At 40.0% G+C, this 17,117-nt stretch overlaps 1 protein-coding gene across 1 annotated transcript in view; it reads right to left on the bottom strand.

The window, feature by feature from the left end:
* The window catches only part of SGIP1 (SH3GL interacting endocytic adaptor 1), a 130,088-nt gene extending 118,181 nt beyond the window's left edge, over positions 1-11,907 (bottom strand). The window contains exon 1 of the mRNA XM_088442384.1: positions 11,680-11,907. Within this exon, the coding sequence (XP_088298510.1) occupies positions 11,680-11,689 (10 nt within the window). The 5' untranslated portion in view covers positions 11,690-11,907. The remainder of the gene's footprint in view (positions 1-11,679) is intronic.
* Positions 11,908-17,117: the final 5,210 nt, after the last annotated feature.

The raw sequence follows: 17,117 nt of genomic DNA, 5'->3' as shown, positions 1-17,117 counted from the left end.
GTGACGACACCACAGACTGCTGGGACAAACCCATCGGAGTAAACGCGGGCTGCGGAGCTAACTGGCCCACTAAAGCTGTTAACGCCTGAGCGAAACAAGCCCAGGGCGGCTCCTGTACCGGTGCTGTAACCGTAATAGGCCGCGCCATGGACAAACACTGCCGGCAAAGGCCCTCCGCGCTACCATCCCCCTCCGCTAACGGTACTTTGCACGTGGTACACTGTAGCCGGAGGGGAAAATCACTTTCAGACATGATGGCACCACGTATGTGACCTCTCTCACCAATTAAGTATGAAATAGGCGAGAGACCACCCTGCAGCACCGCACCGCAAGGGATTTAGCAGAAAAAACAGGGACAGTAATAAAGCTGACAGTTTAGAGAAGAAAAGTTACAGGCAGCACTAGCACAGTCACATACAATGCAGAAAAATAACAATTCCTGCACTAACAGCGCTGATCACTCAACTACACAGACACAGGGCCTGGTAGGACACAGCGCTGCATACACAGACCTGAGCCACAGCGGAGGAGAGGTATGCGGGGGGACCCAGACCACGATGCTTCCGTCCAGCGCTTCCAGCAGCGTTCACCATGCGTTCTGGAGAAGATGGCCGCCGAGGAGCAGAGAGGAGGCTGGCCTGGGGGAGGAGCGCTGCCACAGGACCAGTCGGCAGCATGCAGAGAGGGCTGTGTGCAGCGGGGGAGGCGCCGGCTGTGAGACAGGGAAGGCGCGCTCCCCTGGCATGCATTTAACCCCTGGGACGCCGCAGCGCTACCGCTCTGCTGCGGTCCGCTGTCCCAGGGGGTAGTGGAAAGCGCAGGTTGGTCGCCTGGCTCCACGCTGCAGCCAGTCCCCAGGGAGCCCCCTGCCTGGGGTCTTAGGACCATGTGACCAGCGGGGACCCACCGCGGGACCCCGCTGCTTACCTTTGTCCCCCTTGGATCCGGCCATGGTCCGGAACATCTGGGGTCACCGCTAGCTGTGACCCCAGATGCTCACCAGCATCCCCGGATCGGTACCGGCGTTCTGGTACCGGCGGGGGTGTAGGGAAGACAGCATGGACGTCAGGACTGACTGTCCATGCTGTACATCCAGATGTGCAGCCACAGCTGCACTGAAGAAAGCTTCAGGGGCTCTTCTAGCCCCCACTCCGATAGGTGCACCCGACGCCGGCCGGGCACCAAACTAAACTGAGGTGCCTTGGCTCGGGGGCGGGGTATAGGAGGGGGACCCTAGTGCATCCTGGGAGGCTGAAAAGCTTAACTCTATGGTGCCCAGCGACTGACGTCACACCTATACCCCCCCCCCCCCCAAGGTTTCCTGTGGATACCCTATGGACCCTGAAGTAGAAATATATATATATATATTAGTCAGGTCCATAAATATTGGGACATTGACAGAATTTTCATAATTTGGCCACTATTCACCACCACAATGGCTTTGAATTGAAACAAACAAGACGTCCTTTAACTGCAGACTTTCAGATTTAATTTGAGGGTAATTACATCCAAATCAGGTGAACGGTGTAGGAATTACAACGGTTTCTATATGTGCCTCCCACTTTTTAAGGGGCCAAAAGTAATGGGACTATCAACTCAAAAGCTATTTCATGGACAGGTGTGGGCTATTCCCTCGTTATTTCATTATCAATTAAGCAGGTAAAAGGTCTGGAGTTGATTCTAGGTGTGACATTTGCATTTGGAATCAGTTGCTGTCAACTCTCAATATGAGATCCAAAGAGCTGTCACTATCAGTGAAGCAAGCCATCATTAGGCTGCAAAATCAAAACAAACCCATCAGAGAGATAGCAAAAAACATTAGGTGTGGCCAAATCAACTGTTTAGAACATTCTTAAAAAGAAAGAACGCACCGGAGAGCTCAGCAACACCAAAAGATCTGGAAGACCATGGAAAACAACTGTGGTAGATGACAAAAGAATTATTTCCCTGGTGAAGAAAAACCCCTTCACAACAGTTGGCCAAATCAAGAACACTCTCCAGGAGGTAGATGTATATGTGCCAAAGTCAACAATAAAGAGAAGACTTCACAAGAGTGAATATAGAGGGTTCACCACAAGATGCAAACCATTGGTGAGCCACAAAAACAGGAAGACCAGATTAGAGTTTGCCAAACAACATCTAAAAAAGCCATTACAGTTCTGGAACAACATCCTATTGACAGATGAGACAAAGATCAACTTGTACCAGAGTGATGGGAAGAGAAGGAAAGGAACTGCTCATGATCCAAAACATACCACCTCATCAGTGAAGCATGGTGGTGGTAGTGTCATGGCGTGGGCATGTATGGCTGCCAATGGAACTGGTTCCCTTGTATTTATTGATTATGTGACTGCTGACAAAAGCAGCAGAATGAATTCTGAAGTGTTTCGGGCAATATTATATGCTCATATTCAGTCAAATGCTTCAGAACTCATTGGACAGCGCTTCACAGTGCAGATGGACGATGACCCGAAGCATACTGCAAGAGCAACCAAAGAGTTTCTTAAGGCTAAAAAGTGGAATGTTATGCAATGGCCAAGTCAAACCCCTGACCTGAATCCGATTGAGCATGCATTTCACTTGATGAAGACAAAACTGAAGGGAAAATGCCCCAAGAACAAGCAGGAACTGAAGACATTTGTAGTAGAGGCCTGGCAGAGCATCACCAGGGATGAAACCCAACGTCTGGTGATGTCTATGCATTCCAGACTTCAGGCTGTAATTGCCTGCAAAGGATTTGCAACAAAGTATTAAAAAGTGAAAGTTAGATTTAGGATTGTTTAGTTTGTCCCATTACTTTTGGCCCCTTAAAAAGTGGGAGGCACATATAGAAACAGTTGTAATTCCTACACCATTCATCTGATTTGGATGTAATTACCCTCAAATGAAATCTGAAAGTCTGCAGTTAAATCACATCTTGTTTGTTTCATTTCAAAGCCATTGTGGTGGTGAATAGAGGCCAAAATATGAAAATTCTGTCAATGTCCCAATATTTATGGACCTGACTGTATGTATAAGAGTATGTATATATGATATATGTATATATGATAAAAGTTAAAAGTTATTTCGGACTGAAATGTTGAACAAGGCAGACAAAGTTGTATTTATATATTCAGTGGTGCTTGAAAGTTTGTGAACCCTTCGGAATTTTCTATAAATCTGCTGAAATTTGGCCATAAACTACCTCAGATTTTCACACAAGTCTTAAAAGTAGATAAAGAGAATCAAACACATGAGACATGCTTATTTTTTTTTTTCTTAGAGGAAAATGATCTAATATCATCTGTAAGTGGCAAAAGTATGTGAACCTTAAAGGTGCGTAAACACGGTACAATATCTATGAATGATATGAACGATCACGCTCAACGATAAATCGTTCATATCGTTAATTTGTATGCAGGGAACGACCAACGATGTGCGTTCCGGCATAGATGATAACAATATCTATGGTCGTCCGTACATGCAGGCCAACTTGGACGATTTCATCAGGATTTACCTGTTCAGAGATGTGGCAGGATGACTCCACTGAAAGATATAGATATCTTTCAGTGTGTACACCCAATATTGTCTGTCCTGCACTACAGAAAGTTCAAAGGGAAATAGTTCAGCGATATCGTTGGATGTGCAGATTGTACCATGTGTATGCTCCTTTAGGCTTAGCAGATATTTGGAAGGTGAAATTAGAGTCAGGTATTTTCAATCTAAGGGATTACAATCAGGTGTGAGTGGACAACCTGTCTTTTTAAAAGAACAGGGATCTATCAAAGTCTGACGTTCACAACATGTTTGTGGAAGTGTATCATGCCACGAACAAAGGATATATCTGAGGACCTCAGAAGATTAGTTGATGCTCATCAGGCTGGAAAAGGTTACAAAAGCATCTCTAAAGAGTTTGGACTCCACCAATCAACAGTCAGACAGATTGTGTACAAATAGGGGAATCTCCAGACCATTATTACCCTCCCCAGGAGTGGTCGACCAACAAAGATCATGCCAAGAGCAAGGCGTCTAATAGTTCACAAGGTCACAAAGGAACCCAAGGTAACCTCTAAGCAACTGAAGGACTTTCTCACATTAGCTAATGTTAATGTTCATGAGACCACCATCAGGAGGACACTAAACAACAATGGTGTGCATGGCAGGATTCAGTGGCGTAACTACTGCCCCCGCGGTGGCTTGGAGGCGCCGGGTAGCTTGGGGGTGACGGGGGCAGTGGTTACGCCACTGCAACTGTGAGCGCTGGCCTCTGAATTGATCGGAGGCTAAGGAAGCCTCCGATCACTTCAGAGGCCAGAGTTCCCAGTAATGTAGTGCGCGGGTGACGTCATGATGTCACCCGCGACCTGGGGAACCTGCGCAGTCGCGTCTGCTGGATCTATTTAGATCCAGTCAGCGTGGCAGAGGGAGAGCAAAAGCGGATGACAGCGCGCAAAGTCAGGTAAGTGAGGGAGGGGTGGGAGGGGAGAGAGAGAGGTTTGGGGAGGCCACAACTACAGGAGAGGCCACAACTACAGGGGGCACTACTAAAAGGGGCACAACTTCAGAGGGCACTTCTAGAAGGGGCACAACTACCGAGGGCACTACTAGAAGGGGCACTACTAAAAGAGGCACTACTAGAAGGGGCACAACTACAGGGAGCATTACTAAAAGGGGCACAACTACAGGGGGCACTACTTTAATGGGCACAACTACAGGGGGCCCTGCATAATTGGCACTACTACAGGGGGCATTGCATAATGGGCACTATTACAGGGGGCATTGCATAAGGGGCACTTGCTACAGGGGGCATTGCATATGGGGCACAACTACAGGGGGAACTACTTTACTGGGCACAACTACAGGGGGCCCTGCATAATGGGCACTACTACAGGGGGCATTGCATAAGGACACTAGTATAGGGGGCATTGCATATGGGGCACAACTACAGGGGGCACTACTTTAATGGGCACAACTACAGGGGGCCCTGCATAATGGGCACTATTACAGGGGGCATTGCATAAGGGGCACTATTACAGGAGGGCATTGCATAAGGGGCACTAGTATAGGGGGCACTGTATAAGGGGCACTAACTTGATACACTCAGTTTACAGGTTATAAACTATGTTCCCAATAATCTGGTTCTACACGGACATAAAATCTGTGCAACCTGTCTTGAGCTAAGGTGACAGACTGGCAGGAGCAGAGAGGAGGGTTGATGAAGTAGATCTGTCAGGGTGGGATGTAATGGGCATTACTGTTTGGCATAATGTGTATTTGGCATTACTGTGTGCACAATGTGCTATTAGGGCATTACAGTGTGGCATAATGTGAAATAGGGGCATTACAGCGTGGCATAAATTTGTTATAAGGGCATTACTGTATGTCATTATGTGTTATACGTGGTATTATTGTGTGGCATGTGTAAGGGGCATTGCTGTGTGGCATAATGTGTTGTAAGGGGCATTCTACGCAATCCGAAGCAGCAATATATTGTTAGAGCTTAATGTAACAACACCGCGTAGTCCATGGCATCATCCCATCGGGCGGGCAAAACATTCAATTGGACGATGCAATGAACGACAGGTGCAAAATTATAGGTCGGGTGCACACACTATACGATGGTCATATAGATTAGTCGAAAGTACCAAGACATCACGATATATCATATACAGGTTGAGTCTCCCATATCCAAATATTCCGAAATACGGAATATTTTCAGCATGACTGAAATAATTAAACCTTTGATTTTTGATGGTTTAATGTACATAAACTTTGTCTAAGGCACAAATTATAAAAAATATTGTATAAAATAACCTTCAGGCTGTGTGTATAGGGTGTATATGAAACATAAATGAATTTCATGTATGTACACAAACTTTTTTTGATGCTCAAAATTATAAAAAATATTGTCTAAAATGACCTGCAGGCTGTGTGTATAAGGTGTATATAACACATAAATGCATTCTGTGTGTATATTTGGGTCCCATTTCCAAGACATTTCATTATAGTATGCAATTATTCCAAAATACGGAATATTCCGATATCCAAAATACCCCCGGTCCCAAGCATTTTGGATATGGGAGACTCAACCTGTAGTGTGTTCCCACCTTAACAATACATGTCTTACAAATCTCAGTGTAAAGGTGCATACAAATGTAACGATTTTTTTGAACGATTTAACTATAACAAAGTCGTTATCATTAAAAAAATCGTTCAGTTTCTGAGTTATAACAATGCATGAAAATCGTTCAAGCGCGCTCCCGTTTGTAGTTCATTTCAGACTGTCCAACATAACGATTTTCATTAAGGGAAGGAACATTTTTCGTTCATAGTTCTAAAAATCGTTCATTACACTTCAAAAAATCGTTCACATGTCAAGGGAAAATCTGACAGGTAATCAATCGTTGGTTACAAAATCGTTACGTGTGTATGCACCTTTACAAGTTAAAAAATTAGCTCCGCCTGTTGATCTTGTAAAATGTGTCAGCCAGAAAGTAACGAGTACACCTGTGCACCAACTAGGAGACCTGGAAAACACTGGTCTAGACCATGGCTAATGACCACCTGACCAAACTCAACAGTATGGACAATGAAGAAATAATGGCCTATGATGGTGCAAATGCTACAGTTAACTTTCGTTGTCACATAACGTTAGTGGAGCACAGGTGACATGACGCCCTTCAATCGTCAGCTTTGTTTATTATCCTGTACATAGTAGTCAGCATGAGCGCAGAGATCCCGTCACACAACAACCTATACACTGGGTGCGCACGGCCGGCAGGTCAGAAAACGCAGGCACACAACGCTGCCACCAGCCTTCAGTAGAGACAGTGAAGATTTATATTACTGCCACAATGTAAACTTTCAGTAGTAATACAGCAATAGTTATCAACTCGAAATAGAATATATCACACAACAGGTTGAGTCTCCCATATCCAAATATTCCGAAATACGGAATATGTTTTTAGCATGACTGAGAAAATGAAACCTTTGCTTTCTGATGGTTCAATGTAAACAAACTTTGTTTAAAGCACAAATTATTAAAATACAGTATAAAATAACCTTCAGGCTCTGTGTATAAGGTGTATATGAAACATAAATGAATTTCACATATGTACACAAACTTTTTTTTATGCACAAAATTATTGAATATATTGTATAAAATGACCTGCAGGCTGTGTGTATAAGATGTATATAACACATAAATACATTCTGTGTTTAGATTTGGGTCCCATTCTCAAGATTTCATTATGGTATGCAAATATTCCAAAATACTGAATATACCGATATCCAAAATACCCCTGGTCCTAGGCATTTTGGATATGGGAGACTCAACCTGTATATGCTTTATTTATGGTATCCAGTTGTTGGATTTTACTGGCACTCCTGCAAACTTTACTAAATACATTGCCTTTTTCCAACTAGCTTCCTTACATGGATATGAATTTGTATTAGGAGCTATGCATTACCATTTTAATTGCCCTTGGATATGGCACAATTCTGCATTCTGGATCCAACAATAAAAACCAATACACAGAACTATGGGGGTCATTCAGACCCACTCGCAAGCGGCAGTACGCTCGCAAGTGGGTCAATGTTCCCCACTGCGCATGCGCACGACGGAGAGAGCTCCGTCGTGTGCATGCGCGAGACCCGGACTGCGACAGCCAAGCTGTCGCTCCGGGTCTCGCACCAAAGGGGGCGTGGTGTCGATGGTTACTGACAGCACGCCCCCTTTGGTGGGCATGCCGGGGGAGTGCCTGCCAGATGTAGGCGTTCCCATGGGAACACCTACCGTCTGAAGCCGGCCCCACTGACATCACTAGTGATGTCAGTGGGAGTGATTTTGGCTCTGATAGAGCCAAAATCACTCCAGGGCTTGTGGCAGGGAGACCCTACCGCAGGGTCTCCATCGCAAGTCCGATGGTCGCGATGGTCAAGACCATCGCGACCATCTTTTTGGACGCTCGTATATGCTGTGGGTGGTCACCCACAGCTATACGAGCGTCCAGGAGGACACTCCATTTTAATGGAGGAGGGCCCCGATTCAGAGCGAGCGCTCTGGTCAGAGCGTCCGGCTCTGAATCAGGCCCTATGTCAGGTCTTAGGGCAAGAGAAAATGAAAAGCTATGGATTTCGTAGAGGCTGGAGAAAAAGTATAAGTAGGGCTGAAGATATCCGGGTCACCAGATAGACCAACAGTTGCTCTCTGGCAATCTGGAAAGCCATCCTGCGCCACCCTTCTCCCACCAGGACTAAAGCCTCCGTACACATTTCAATCTTAAATCCAACCGCAGAACCTTTCTGCTAAACTTTACCACTGATTGGCCGTCCACAATCTCATACTGTCCACTGGGAAGCTGCAGTGCTGCCGGTTCTATTCTAGGCTGTGGCCTCTGATTGCGGAGAAGTTAGACCTGCAGTGTTTATTGCTCCCGGGACTCAGTAATCACCTTTTCAATGGTCACCTATTATACATAATTCAGACCAATCTCATTACTAATATACAGAGCACTGGGTCAGGCTGGTGCAGAATGACAATAGCAGAGGCTGCTATATTATGCTGATCATGTGGACAATTATATGTTATTATAGTCTGGAATGATGTTCTTACCCTCTAATAAGCTTCAACATGGCCTTTAAAAGGTTTTGCATAGCGTTCAGATGTTTTTTTTTACAAAAAAAAAAAAAATTATATATAAACAATTAGGCCTCTTATTAATGATTCCCCTTTTATAGTCATCCTGAGAAGTGGCAAATGAGTTGCCAGCAGTAGCAGCCTTAGCACAAGCTCTAACTCTGTGCTGTATAGAATGAAAGCCCTATGTCACTATTACTATAACACCAGTGTATTACCCATCCTTGGTCTAACGCTAAACGAATAAACATTTTAGAAGAAAAATAAAAGTGGACATTAAGGCAGTGGCCCTAAGGCGTTAGTAGTTTGGACTTTGAAGTGACATTGTTAGCATACATAATTTTCAGGTGGATTCACAAACCGGCAGAACACTTTTTCTGGCGGTCAGTTCCAATGACTCAGAGGTGGTCGCACATGTGTTTTGCCAACAATTAAGCACTTATCTGTATTAAGTCAACATATTAGCAGATATTTTTAACAAGTGCTGTAACAAATATAACAATAAAGCCGAAAGCTGCTGGGGGCTGCAAGAGAAAGTTTGGATGGGCACAGGCTGGTGCTAGGGCCGCTAGTGGACTGTTACTGCATTATAGTTTTGGGGGGGGGGGGCCACACTGTATGTCCCTCTGACCTTCAAAAGGGGCCGCACATTACCCTCAGTAGCCAGTTAAATGAAGACATTTGATCAATGGAAGAGACACCTGTCTGCAATATCATATATACAGGCCTTTCAAACAAGCATTATAAGTTATAACAACAAAGTAGGAAGGAGCTGGGGGGCTGCAAGTGAAGGTTTGGGGGCAGCATGTAGTCCCATGGCCGCCTGTTGTCCATCACTGCCTTATAAGTGATCGCCCAACCTCTGCCAAACATACAGCCAAACAGAAAGCAAATAAGAACAATCCAGTCTAGGAAGAAATTAGTTAACATTGAAAACAGGTCGGAACATTATTATTATTAGTACCAGTTATTTATATAGCGCACACATATTCCGCAGCGCTATTATCTGTGGGTACTAAAGATGTATATATATGGATAGATGTACAGTGCTGTGCCACATTCCATGGGAAAAAATGAAATATTTTACAAAATGAAATACAAGATAGTAATCCCATTAGAGAATATCTCACCATGCACATCAGTCCCTGACCCAGTGGAGCTTACAATCTATATTCCCTATCACATGCTCACACACACACACTTGTGTCAATTTTTGTGGGGAGCCAATTAACCTACCAGTATATTTTTGGAGTGTGGGAGGAAACCGGAGCACCCGGAGGAAACCCACGCAAGCACAGGGAGAATATACAAACTCCACACAGTTAGGGCCGTAGTGGGAATCGAACCCACAACCTCAGTGCTGTGAGGCAGTAACGCTAACCATTACACCATCTGGGTACATATTCTCTACATCATTCTTATCATATAAAAAAAACTATTATCTGTGGGTACTAAAGATGTATATATATGGATAGATGTACAGTGCTGTGCCACATTCCATGGGAAAAAATGAAATATTTTACAAAATGAAATACAAGATAGTAATCCCATTAAGGAAATTAGGTCATAATGTACAAATACTCTGAAGGTTCTCAGATGAGGTCTGGCTGGACAGCCATGCTATAGCACAATACCAGAGAAGGGTAGATCTATCCATGGCATTCATAGTTTGGCGTATTAGAAGAACAGGGATTCTGCTATTGCTGGGCATACCAACGTTATCTGCTCCTATACAGCCCATAGGGGATTTTCTAGTCAAAATATTAAAAATCATTTCAAAAGAGGTGGCTCATTCTGTACCATTGGAGTCTCCTGTACTACAATTGGACCCCATAAATAGGACACAGATAGACTTATGACCCTGACATGAGGTCGGTGTGAGCAGAGCCTTAAGGAATATACCAGCTGACAACATAGAGCAACGCATGCAGTGTTATTTCTCATCTGACTACAGGGCTGCATCTGTCTCCTGGTGCCCACCACAGACACATATGCACCCACATTGACAGGAAACATAGGGCATTTGTGCTGACATCACGCGTGATTCATTCATTAGCCGTCTTGCCAATAAGGGCTGTCTTTTAATCCTAGTATAAAACATCCCCAAAGTGAATTAAGCTCCTGCTGACATGCAGAGCTGGGAGAACGGAGTGAGACGCCAGCGGCTGGAAAATTCATTCACTGCTAGGCCCAGATCAGTGCAAAAAAAAATAAAAACACAGGTTGCAAACCAATAAACCCATAGGCAAAGACTTATGGATCCCAGCTATGCATCACAGGGACGGCTTATTCCTCTCCTTAGCTTCAGATTTACCTTAAGACCAATCCAATAGTTCACACTCCAAAAAAAAAACAATAATAAAAACAAACTGTGTTGTAGCACGCTGACGATTAAAGCAAATAAGCGCAGCACGCGGGTCCGCGTGTTGGAGGGTCTCACACCCCCCAAATGGCAACTCCGGGGGAAAAGTGACATTGAGATACGCCGCTGGCGCAATATGGGTTAACGCTGCAAATCCACATTTCTCCACGTCCCAAAGGCTGGCCGGTTAAATGGACGCAGGGAATAATAATCCTTCGGAATCAAGGCTGGGATATCAGATGAGGACAGACTTTTCTTAGAGAGGGGGGGGGTCATTAACCAAACACACCCAGCCCCTTTAACCTCCCATCTCACCGAATCACAGGATTTAGGGGGGGGGGGGGGGGGGGGGAGAATGTGTCATTTTGAAATACGCTAAATAACAGGATGAGGATGGATATGCAGTGATGGGGAAGAAGCTGGTCAGGTGCTGCACATTGGCACTGGGGGCGGTTATTGTACATTCTAACATAGAGGGGACCCCCAGCATGGAAGGAGTCCCCCACCCCACCCCTTAGAGCACAGGGCTGTGGGTGTCCTCCAAGGCTGAGAGGTTGGGTTGACCTCATTAATGCACAATGTGAAATGAATGGAGGGGGGTGCAGGGATGAATGGACAGGGGGAAGTGGGGGTGCATTCTAAGTACAAGGGGTGGGTGCATTCAGGGCTTGGGACATGGTGCAGAGAGAGGAAACCCTACCTTCCATCATGGTGGCACAATCTCATTCCTCAATCTCCCAGGAGGCGAGGGGCAGAGTGCGGCTGAGGTGCAGTGGGGGCCCGGCCGTAGCTCTCTCACAGGACGGAGGAAGAGGAGGAGGATGCTGAGGCTGAAGCTGCTGCTGAGGGAGAGTCACCCGGGAGCTGCTGCTACCACCGCCGCCGCTGCCAGGAGCCGGCCAATCCCCGCCCTCCCCCGCGTCACGTGCTGCGTACGGCCCCCTCACACACACACCGTGCTGCTGGTGGTGACACACACGGGGCCCGGCCGGTGACGCAGGTCCACCCCCCCTCCCCGGGGTAACGGTCCGGTGCACACTGCACAGAGTGACCCCTCCTGCATACAGTCCTAGTGCCTAATTACCGGCCTGACTATAACCCGCTTCATTCCGATATATACTTCACATAATGTGTATACGGGTAGAATGAGAATGTGTATATTATGTGAATGTGTATATTATGTGAATGTGTATATTAGTAGAATGAGAATGTGTATATTATGTGAATGTGTATATTAGTAGAATGAGAATGTGTATATTATGTGAATGTGTATATTAGTAGAATGAGAATGTGTATATTAGAATGAGAATGTGAATGTGTATATTATGTGAATGTGTATATTAGTAGAATGAGAATGTGTATATTATGTGAATGTGTATATTAGTAGAATGTGAATGTGTATATTAGTAGAATGTGGATGTGTATATTATGTGAATGTGTATATTAGTAGAATGAGAATGTGTATATTATGTGAATGTGTATATTAGTAGAATGTGAATGTGTATATTATGTGAATGTGTATATTAGTAGAATGTGGATGTGTATATTATGTGAATGTGTATATTAGTAGAATGTGGATGTGTATATTATGTGAATGTGTATATTAGTAGAATGTGGATGTGTATATTATGTGAATGTGTATATTAGTAGAATGAGAATGTGTATATTATGTGAATGTGTATATTAGTAGAATGTGGATGTGTATATTATGTGAATGTGTATATTAGTAGAATGTGGATGTGTATATTATGTGAATGTGTATATTAGTAGAATGTGGATGTGTATATTATGTGAATGTGTATATTAGTAGAATGAGAATGTGTATATTATGAGAATGTGTATATTAGTAGAATATGGATGTGTATATTATGTGAATGTGTATATTAGTAGAATGTGGATGTGTATATTATGTGAATGTGTATATTAGTAGAATGAGAATGTGTATATTATGTGAATGTGTATATTAGTAGAATGAGAATGTGTATATTATGCGAATGTGTATATTAGTAGAATGAGAATGTGTATATTATGTGAATGTGTACATTAGTAGAATGTGGATGTGTATATTATGTGAATGTGTATATTAGAATGTGTATATTAGTAGAATGAGAATGTGTATATTAGTAGAATGTGAATGTGTATATTATGTGAATGTGTATATTAGTAGAATGAGAATGTGTATATTATGTGAATGTGTATATTAGTAGAATGAGAATGTGTATATTATGTGAATGTGTATATTAGTAGAATGAGAATGTGTATATTATGTGAATGTGTATATTAGTAGAATGAGAATGTGTATATTATGTGAATGTGTATATTAGTAGAATGAGAATGTGTATATTATGTGAATGTGTATATTAGTAGAATGAGAATGTGTATATTAGAATGAGAATGTGAATGTGTATATTATGTGAATGTGTATATTAGTAGAATGAGAATGTGTATATTATGTGAATGTGTATATTAGTAGAATGTGAATGTGTATATTAGTAGAATGTGGATGTGTATATTATGTGAATGTGTATATTAGTAGAATGAGAATGTGTATATTATGTGAATGTGTATATTAGTAGAATGTGAATGTGTATATTATGTGAATGTGTATATTAGTAGAATGTGGATGTGTATATTATGTGAATGTGTATATTAGTAGAATGTGGATGTGTATATTATGTGAATGTGTATATTAGTAGAATGTGGATGTGTATATTATGTGAATGTGTATATTAGTAGAATGAGAATGTGTATATTATGTGAATGTGTATATTAGTAGAATGTGGATGTGTATATTATGTGAATGTGTATATTAGTAGAATGTGGATGTGTATATTATGTGAATGTGTATATTAGTAGAATGTGGATGTGTATATTATGTGAATGTGTATATTAGTAGAATGAGAATGTGTATATTATGAGAATGTGTATATTAGTAGAATGTGGATGTGTATATTATGTGAATGTGTATATTAGTAGAATGTGGATGTGTATATTATGTGAATGTGTATATTAGTAGAATGAGAATGTGTATATTATGTGAATGTGTATATTAGTAGAATGAGAATGTGTATATTATGTGAATGTGTATATTAGTAGAATGAGAATGTGTATATTATGTGAATGTGTACATTAGTAGAATGTGGATGTGTATATTATGTGAATGTGTATATTAGAATGTGTATATTAGTAGAATGAGAATGTGTATATTAGTAGAATGTGAATGTGTATATTATGTGAATGTGTATATTAGTAGAATGTGGATGTGTATATTATGTGAATGTGTATATTAGTAGAATGTGGATGTGTATATTATGTGAATGTGTATATTAGTAGAATGAGAATGTGTATATTATGTGAATGTGTATATTAGTAGAATGAGAATGTGTATATTAGAATGAGAATGTGTATATTAGTAGAATGTGAATGTGTATATTATGTGAATGTGTATATTAGTAGAATGTGGATGTGTATATTATGTGAATGTGTATATTAGTAGAATGAGAATGTGTATATTATGTGAATGTGTATATTAGTAGAATGAGAATGTGTATATTATGTGAATGTGTATATTAGTAGAATGAGAATGTGTATATTATGTGAATGTGTATATTAGTAGAATGAGAATGTGTATATTATGTGAATGTGTATATTAGTAGAATGAGAATGTGTATATTATGTGAATGTGTATATTAGTAGAATGAGAATGTGTATATTAGAATGAGAATGTGAATGTGTATATTATGTGAATGTGTATATTAGTAGAATGAGAATGTGTATATTATGTGAATGTGTATATTAGTAGAATGTGAATGTGTATATTAGTAGAATGTGGATGTGTATATTATGTGAATGTGTATATTAGTAGAATGAGAATGTGTATATTATGTGAATGTGTATATTAGTAGAATGTGAATGTGTATATTATGTGAATGTGGATGTGTATATTATGTGAATGTGTATATTAGTAGAATGTGGATGTGTATATTATGTGAATGTGTATATTATGTGAATGTGGATGTGTATATTATGTGAATGTGTATATTAGTAGAATGAGAATGTGTATATTATGTGAATGTGTATATTAGTAGAATGTGGATGTGTATATTATGTGAATGTGTATATTAGTAGAATGTGGATGTGTATATTATGTGAATGTGTATATTAGTAGAATGTGGATGTGTATATTATGTGAATGTGTATATTAGTAGAATGAGAATGTGTATATTATGAGAATGTGTATATTAGTAGAATGTGGATGTGTATATTATGTGAATGTGTATATTAGTAGAATGTGGATGTGTATATTATGTGAATGTGTATATTAGTAGAATGAGAATGTGTATATTATGTGAATGTGTATATTAGTAGAATGAGAATGTGTATATTATGTGAATGTGTATATTAGTAGAATGAGAATGTGTATATTATGTGAATGTGTACATTAGTAGAATGTGGATGTGTATATTATGTGAATGTGTATATTAGAATGTGTATATTAGTAGAATGAGAATGTGTATATTATGTGAATGTGTATATTAGTAGAATGTGGATGTGTATATTATGTGAATGCGTATATTAGTAGAATGTGGATGTGTATATTATGTGAATGTGTATATTAGTAGAATGAGAATGTGTATATTATGTGAATGTGTATATTAGTAGAATGAGAATGTGTATATTAGAATGAGAATGTGTATATTAGTAGAATGTGAATGTGTATATTATGTGAATGTGTATATTAGTAGAATGTGGATGTGTATATTATGTGAATGTGTATATTAGTAGAATGTGAATGTGTATATTATGTGAATGTGTATATTAGTAGAATGAGAATGTGTATATTATGTGAATGTGTATATTAGTAGAATGTGGATGTGTATATTATGTGAATGTGTATATTAGTAGAATGTGGATGTGTATATTATGTGAATGTGTATATTAGTAGAATGTGGATGTGTATATTATGTGAATGTGTATATTAGTAGAATGAGAATGTGTATATTAGTAGAATGTGGATGTGTATATTATGTGAATGTGTATATTAGTAGAATGTGGATGTGTATATTATGTGAATGTGTATATTAGTAGAATGAGAATGTGTATATTATGTGAATGTGTATATTAGTAGAATGAGAATGTGTATATTATGTGAATGTGTATATTAGTAGAATGAGAATGTGTATATTATGTGAATGTGTACATTAGTAGAATGTGGATGTGTATATTATGTGAATGTGTATATTAGAATGTGTATATTAGTAGAATGAGAATGTGTATATTAGTAGAATGTGAATGTGTATATTATGTGAATGTGTATATTAGTAGAATGTGGATGTGTATATTATGTGAATGTGTATATTAGTAGAATGTGGATGTGTATATTATGTGAATGTGTATATTAGTAGAATGAGAATGTGTATATTATGTGAATGTGTATATTAGTAGAATGAGAATGTGTATATTAGAATGAGAATGTGTATATTAGTAGAATGTGAATGTGTATATTATGTGAATGTGTATATTAGTAGAATGTGGATGTGTATATTATGTGAATGTGTATATTAGTAGAATGTGAATGTGTATATTAGTAGAATGAGAATGTGTATATTAGTAGAATGAGAATGTGTATATTATGTGAATGTGTATATTAGTAGAATGAGAATGTGTATATTATGTGAATGTGTATATTAGTAGAATGAGAATGTGTATATTATGTGAATGTGTATATTAGTAGAATGAGAATGTGTATATTAGAATGAGAATGTGTATATTAGTAGAATGTGAATGTGTATATTATGTGAATGTGTATATTAGTAGAATGTGGATGTGTATATTATGTGAATGTGTATATTAGTAGAATGTGGATGTGTATATTATGTGAATGTGTATATTAGTAGAATGTGGATGTGTATATTATGTGAATGTGTATATTAGTAGAATGTGGATGTGTATATTATGTGAATGTGTATATTAGTAGAATGAGAATGTGTATATTATGAGAATGTGTATATTAGTAGAATGTGGATGTGTATATTATGTGAATGTTTATATTAGTAGAATGTGGATGTGTATATTATGTGAATGTGTATATTAGTAGAATGAGAATGTGTATATTATGTGAATGTGTATATTAGTAGA

This window comes from Taudactylus pleione, unplaced genomic scaffold (genome assembly GCF_031769625.1).
Source record: "Taudactylus pleione unplaced genomic scaffold, aTauple2 ptg000310l, whole genome shotgun sequence".
NCBI classification, from domain to species: domain Eukaryota; kingdom Metazoa; phylum Chordata; class Amphibia; order Anura; family Myobatrachidae; genus Taudactylus; species Taudactylus pleione.
This window is presented reverse-complemented; position numbering and strand designations above follow the sequence as displayed.